At 38.9% G+C, this 7,343-nt stretch overlaps 1 protein-coding gene across 7 annotated transcripts in view; it reads left to right on the top strand.

Annotated features, from left to right (window-relative positions):
• The first annotated feature begins 1,596 nt into the window (after positions 1 to 1,596).
• Positions 1,597 to 7,343, top strand: part of LOC105052475 (uncharacterized) — a 34,924-nt gene continuing 29,177 nt past the window's right edge. Inside the window, exons 1-7 of one of the 7 annotated variants that reach the window (XM_010933289.4) lie at positions 1,597 to 1,717; positions 4,288 to 4,434; positions 4,550 to 4,876; positions 5,192 to 5,270; positions 5,355 to 5,513; positions 5,640 to 5,717; positions 6,063 to 6,167. In XM_010933289.4, the coding sequence (XP_010931591.1) occupies positions 4,830 to 4,876; positions 5,192 to 5,270; positions 5,355 to 5,513; positions 5,640 to 5,717; positions 6,063 to 6,167 (468 nt within the window). In that variant the 5' untranslated portion in view covers positions 1,597 to 1,717; positions 4,288 to 4,434; positions 4,550 to 4,829. Of the gene's footprint in view, positions 1,718 to 2,967; positions 4,435 to 4,549; positions 4,877 to 5,191; positions 5,271 to 5,354; positions 5,514 to 5,608; positions 5,718 to 6,062; positions 6,168 to 7,343 lie in introns of those variants that run through there. The other 6 variants (XM_073244561.1, XM_019853482.2, XM_073244563.1 and 3 more) reach the window with 6 other exon arrangements.

The following is a 7,343-nucleotide window of genomic DNA, read 5'->3' on the forward strand; positions in this document are numbered from 1 at the left end:
ATCGCTACGAGGCCCCCCTCGGCACCCCTCCCCTCAACCTCTTGGCTCCTCTCCTTCCTTGCCCTCCTCTATCTCCTTCTCTCTCTCCCCTCCATCGATGACCTCCCAGCCGCTTCTCACCACCTTCATCGACTGCTGCAAAGCCCCCCTCCGTGCCTTTGTCCTCAACTTCTTTGGCTCTCTACCACTTACACTATCACAACTCGCACAAAATCCGTATGCTCGAGAAACAACCCCAACCAAAACCTAAGAAACCGCTTCGATCTCCATGCTTTTCTTCGCCACAAATCTCTGAAAAAGAGAATGAAACATCTTTTCATTATTTTTATTGATTTTTTTTAATATTTTTCTCCAATTTTTCTTCTATATTTTACGTAGGTAGGCGGCTTGGAGAGGCCGAATACATATGCTTAGACGATAGTTAGGGCTTTGGGGTTTTTGTGTTGGATATCAAAGGCCGAGATAGATATACGTCTCATTCTGTCAATGCATAAGCCTCCATTTTAATATATATACTAGCTTATAACCCATACAATGCACCGGATGTAATTTTTTTAGTAAATATTTTATTTTATTTATCTATTCTATTATATCTGTTCTAAATATGAATCTACTATATATAATTAAAATGAGAAATTTAACATAAAATAATTATCAAAATCAAATGCTAGCATTGTGTTTTATTTTGTGTGAAAAAAGAGGAAGGACTCGCTCTATATTTCGATGAAATCAAAAGAACTCTAGACAACTGTAGCTTTTGATTTTGGATTGTGGATATTAGAATAAGGAACCAGCCTCACAAAGTTCCGATGCCCCTCCCGCTAAGATCCTATGACTTTTCTCCTCCCCCGGCTCTCTCATTCCTCCTTAACTCCACCCAAACCCAATGTTTCGTCTGCTCTCTTCTTTACTTACCTAGCTCATTGCTACAACGACAATACCTTTTTAACATAGAAAATAAAGTATTTATCAATTTTACATAAATAAATAATCATATTTAATTTTTTAATTTTTTAATTTTTTGAAAACATGAACAAATCTTACTCACAAAATCTTATGTCTCTTAGATCTTGTTAGCATCAAATTATAATTATAATGTGTATTTGCATCAGTATTATTACTAATTTAATATTGAATATATTTCTCCAGGTAATGATAAGATCACAACCATCCATCCAAGAAATGGGTTCGGGTTAGGTTGGCATCTTTCACGCGAAAGAGTGATTCACCTTCTTTTGGGAGGTCAACTGTTGGATCGCACTATAGATGCTTCGAGATCTATCCAACGGTCGACCTAAACCCAAAGAAATGCCCCCTCTCCTGAGCCGGTCTCGCGTGTCACAGACCTCAGCATTTCCGTGGATAAAATAAAGGGTCCAGTTTGGAGCTGTCACTCCCTCCAATCCAATATAAAGACTTCCTCCACTCCACTCCACTCCACCCCCTCCCCCTCTACTTTTCTGCTCCCTTCGTTCTTGGCCGAATCTACAGCCGTATTTTTCCGATGTAAAGATCAGTTATTTCCTTCACTAAATCTTTCTTCCACTCGATTCTCCTTCTGACGTTATTCTATGCTTCTTCTTGTTCTACTTGAAGGGAGAATACTTTGAAGCTAATGGACGTGGAGCAGCTGAGGGAGTACGGCCATAAGATGGTTGATTTCATCGTTGATTACTACAAAAGCATCGAGTCCGTTTCAGTTCTCAGCCAAGTCAAGGTATTCAACGTTTCTTTCCTTTTTTTATTAAAGCATGACTATATTCTTGATTTTGTTCGATGATGAATTTTGCTAATTTTTGATCTGCGTGCGCTCTCTTCCTTCTCTACCCAGTCCGGGGCCATCATCGTCAGCGCTGGCCTTGTCGGCCTTACCGCTGCAACGCACATGGCCGCCTCCTCTATCCCCTTCCTCCTCCTCGAGGCCTCCGATGCCGTTGGTGGTCACGTCCGCACCGACTCCCTTGACGTACCCCATGACTCCTCCTCCCCCTGCTCTCTCACTTCTCCTTTACTCCCCTGTGAGTACCTTGCCCGACGAGCGCTTCCTCTCTCTCCGTGGAGTGATCCACTTCCACGAGCGCTGTGACGTGGCAGATGAAGACCTCTGTGTTGGTGCCACATGGCAAACAGAGGCCCTGCCAACCCAGAGGCCTTCATTTTATTATATATATATATTAGATTAGGTGTCTGGAGTTGCAGTATTTGTTGCGTTCATTGTAAAATGGAGTTTGAGGATGTGGCTTCTCATTCGAAGATTTTGTTATTTCGTTCAATCTGCAGGGTCCAGCGGCTGGCTGTCTGGCCGAAAATAGACAATCCTAGGCCAGCCTTGCAATTCATCTGATCTCTTAAGTCTCCACCTTAGCCAAAGTTCTACGACGTGGGTACAGTGATTCTACAATAGAGTGAATACTGTTTCATCATCCTCGTCACATAACATACAGAATGATGGTGCGGTCTACCCTTTTTTTGGCAAAATTTCTACCATGAGAATTCTGTTCTTGAAGGATAACCAGTTGATTTTTTTCATTTCTTAGGGAGAGGTAAGTTCCAGATTATCTTTAGAAGGATGATGTTATCTCTAAGGCTATAAATGGGTTGGGTTGATCTTTGGCCTAATTTGGCCTAATCAGATTCGATCCGTTTAGACCCAATCAAACCCATATTAAAAAATTTGTTGGGCCGGATTGGATTTTAAAATCGGACATGTTTCATTTTTTGGATTGGATCTGAGTTTACTGAAATTTAACCTGACCCGATCTGATTTGATCATATGCTCAACGACATGACTGAACCCAACCAATCTGAGCTTATTATGATTTATGGCTTTATACATTTTATTATGATGCGTTAGATGAATATATGACTGGATTCAAATTGCATGTCATGTCAAATCTTGGTCTTTGTTCCTAAGTTTCAAGTAGTTTTTTTTTTTTTTTTTTTTGTGTGCAAAGGATATAGGGACATACTTGATTGCAGTTAATACGCTGTGTCGTGCCATCTTGATTTTCAATCTGAAGATGCTGACCACTATCTCTCCCTTTCCATGTAAGTTATAAATCAAGCATGATGACTTCTAATTGATATATCTTTTGATGAATATAGGGCATGTAGTATCAAAATGTTAGAGGACCTAGTAATATGCTTTCGACTATTTTAGATTCTTAATGGTGTCTATAAAATATATATTTTTTTTGAGTTAAACTATTTAAAAATTTTGTTTGATTACTGAGAAAGTGAAAGAGAAGGCATTAGGAAAAGATCCTCTTGCAATTAAATAGAAGAATTTAGAGAGAGAAAAAAAAATGAAGTTCAGTGAAAAGAAGTAGATACAATTATAAATCATTAATATGGTTAAGAAAAGGGTACGACAATATTTTGGGATTATAGACTTGGAACAGAATCAGACCCAAATTTTTCGAGTTAAGACTGGATTATATATGGATCCGACCTAACCCAAATGATCCATTGAAGTAAAATTTTTATCTATAGACCCGACTCTATTTGATCTGATCTTTTATTGGGTTGGGTCTGGATCCAATATTAAGATCCGATCAAGAAATAGAGTCGGACCAGAATCACTCATAATCTGGCCTAACCTAATCTATTTGCACCTCTAGTTATTCTACCATGTTTCGGAACCAATAGCATGTTGAAATGAGAAGGTTTTTGAGCGAGTCCATTCCATTCTGCCGCATCTTCTTCTAAATTTAGTGAGAATGTGCCTAGAAGTCTTTGTAACTAGTCGAGTTCTATTTTTTGCCTTATGTAAAAAAATATCTCCATTGTTGGGATTGTTTGTAGACCTTTGAGAATGTCGGCCATAGAGGTTTTGGTTCGATGGTAAGCCACACATCTTGCCAGAAGACGGTTTGGTCTCCTTTTCCTAAATTGAGGCGAACGCCGAAGAAGAACCATGATGCAGTCTTCATATATAATACTTTCTGGGTAAGGCGATGCATAGCATTCTTTGGTTGGCTTGGAGGTATTCCGCATAGCATAAACTTGAAAATAACCTTCTCCACCGGCCGTTTGTTCCCGAAAATATCTCCACCACCATTTAGTTAGAAGATATGCTCGAACTGCAATCGATGCTTTTACAGAAAGATCTTTACGACTTTTTTATTCAAGAAACATTTTCCTTCTTTCCTCGTTTGCTAAGCCCACCCAATCACTTAGGTTTACGGACTTGGCCCCAACAGTGGCCTCCCGTATGGCTACCGACATAACTTGTACGTGACTTTGTTGTTAAAGTGAACTAACAACCTTTGTATATGTAATCTGGAGCTGGACAAACGCAATGCATGTCGGACGAATGGATGCTGAAGAGTCAACTCGCATATTTGAAAATGTACGACACTCAAATTACGAAAATGATGTCGAACCTTAGATCTGGGATCGAGCTGGCATTACAGGAGGGGAGAAAGAGAAAACGTATTATTATTATCTTCTCAAAAAAGTATTATCGTTATGTTTTAAATCACCCTATTTTATTCTTATTTTGTCATTATGCTATTTATTTATTTATTTTTTTGGTACCGTTTCTCAGTGCTTCTTCCCATGGAGGTGTCGACCTCCCTGCTCTAAACGCAATTGGAATCGAGGGTGGGTAGGGGGGAGAGAGGCCGGAAACCGCAGTGGAATTAGAAGGCAACTGGAGTTCGTTTGAGCTCTGAACTCGTGTTCTCTCCAACAACCACCGCACCCTCCTTGCCAAAATAGCTCCAGAGATCTCTCCACTTCTCCCTTCCTTCTCTTCCTGCTATGCTTGCTGCTTGCTGCCTTGATATCTCCGTTCCTTCCCTTCTTATATATGTTTGAAGCCACCCATGCCCAAAATGTTCGGCTTTTCTCGCCGCCGGATGAAGCTCGGAAGGTAATTTCCAGCCCATTTACCCATTTCCATTGTGCCCATTGACTGTTTCCCCCTTTTCTTGATTAGATTTCTGGATAAAGATTTAATCTTGGGAATATGAATCGAAAAAGATAATTCTTTGAAGAATTTCTGTCAAAAAGATGATCAGGTTACGGTGTTGGGGGTCATAGCTTGACGGTCCATTTTCCGGATTTCATTTGCTTGATTTGCTTTCTTAAGAAAACATTAATCTTGGGAAGCTTAAGGGAAAATGATGGCTTCTTTGAAAAATTTTCTTTCGAAGAGATTACAAATTTATGGGTCTGTATGGTGTAGGATGAAGGTTCATCTGGGGGATCCATCGCAGGGGATCAGAAGTCCCAGTCGGCCCACAAACCGAGTTAACCAGTCCAATGTAAGGGTTCTCTGATGACCCCTATGTGGTTCTTGATGTTGGCCTTGTGGAGTTTTGGTTGTTGAGGTGTTGAAGTTGGTGCAGGGAGAGAATGTGGTTTCAACTTCAGTGAGTGGTCGGTCTGATGATATTAATTGCATGTGCTCATCGGGTGCATTTGATCTCGGTAATCGCATTCTGGGGAGTTCTGAAAACTGGACGGTGTTGCCGACCGAAGGGCTCAAACCGGCTCCTCGATTCCATGTAATGGGTAGTCCTTTGTTGACCGCCTTAAATTTGCTCGTTATGATGTTAATTCCTTTCTGTTTAAGATAAAGTCTGCTTTACTTTTTGATCAGAAACGGAATAAAATGGTTTTGTTTCCAATAGCATGCAGCATCTGGTGTTGGGAGTAAAATGGTGGTTGTGGGTGGTGATTCTGGTGATGGATTGTTGGATGACACACTGGTAATGAATTCTGCACTTTCTTTATATATATATATATATATATATATATATATATATATATATATATATATATATATATATATATATATAATAGAATTCAACTGTTAGCACATGATCATTCATTTCCTGAACTTTGATACTTCACTCAGTTAAGTATTTTGTATTATCTTTTGAATTTGCAATAATGGTTCTGGGTTCATGGTGACTGCCTCTGGCAGTGACCAGTCTGAGGATAATAGTCTGGACCTATGTTCTATTATAATTACATCTCTCAGACAGACTGGTGCTTTGTTATTCAAACTAATGTTGTTTACTTCATGCATTGAATTTGTATATTTCTTTCAGATATTGAGTTTGGACAAACTTACCTGGGCTGCTGCTGCTCCAAAGGTTCACTTATCACCAAATGGCCATTCGTTGAAAATACCTGCATGCAAAGGTCACTCTTTGGTATACTTCTGATAGCTCATTGCCACTTGCCTCTGTGTTGTGTTTGTTTCAAATTGATTTTGATACTAGATGGCTTTGCTTTTGCATTAGATTTTGTTTATTGATAGTGATATTAGTTGCATGTGGCAGTATTTTGCATGTACTTATATGTGCTGTAAATTGTAGGCAGGGAGAAATGGCATAAGGAAAATGCATATATTTAGGTCACAGTCCCCGTTTTTGATTCACTGCAGTGTATCTGCAACTGCATTTCAAATACCTGACATCGGAGCATGAAAAAATTCTTAAGCCCCAAGGCCCCTTTTGATGGTTATGGAACCGATCATAAGATGTTGGATTGTTGTTAGTTTTCATTTGTGGACGTTTCTGCTCTCTTAACTTTTCCTTGGGTTACCTATCACTAAATCTTCTCACCAAACTTCTCCAAAGATACCTATCTACTCTCTGAAGAACGTTGTGAGTTTGCATCCACTTGTGACTTTACGCTACAATGTGAGTATACATTTGCTTGATATGGTTAATGATCCATTCAGAGTTTCGACATCACGATGTTAAATTAGTAGAGAGCTTTTGGTCATAAATTCCTGATGTCTCTTCAACCTGACTTCGTGCTTTTGATTGTTGAACTACTTATTGGGATTCCCCACCCTGTTTTGAGATCATGATTACCAAGATAATTGTTGGTTTAAATTATTTTATTGTATCTTTGGGCATCCTTCTGTGCTTCATGCTTCCTTTAGTTCTCTTTCCAGCCCTGTTTTGTCTGAGTCATAAATTTTTTGAGAGCTTTGCTTCCCAATTTGACTTCACAATTGTCGCTATTTTCTCCTGTAACTAAGTTACAACATATTTTTTATATCTTCATTATCTCATATTTATAGTTGTATATTATAGTTGAATCTGTTTCCTCCCTTCTTTCATTGGTTCATGTAACGTTGCTAGATTCTATTGTCCAATTAATAATCTCCAAGAACTTACATGATCTTCATTTATTTGAGATATGCTAATGATGTCATAGTTTTTGATTGCAGTATTTTGGTCTCACTTTTGTGATAATTTTCACGATCATATTCTAGCCCTTGTTGCATGTTTTTATTTGAATGTGCTATGACAAATTGTGGTGCTTAAGGGAAAAATATTGGTCCATATTGATTTTTTTTTTTTGTAGTCCTGATG

Source organism: Elaeis guineensis, chromosome 10 (genome assembly GCF_000442705.2).
Source record: "Elaeis guineensis isolate ETL-2024a chromosome 10, EG11, whole genome shotgun sequence".
NCBI classification, from domain to species: Eukaryota; Viridiplantae; Streptophyta; class Magnoliopsida; order Arecales; family Arecaceae; genus Elaeis; species Elaeis guineensis.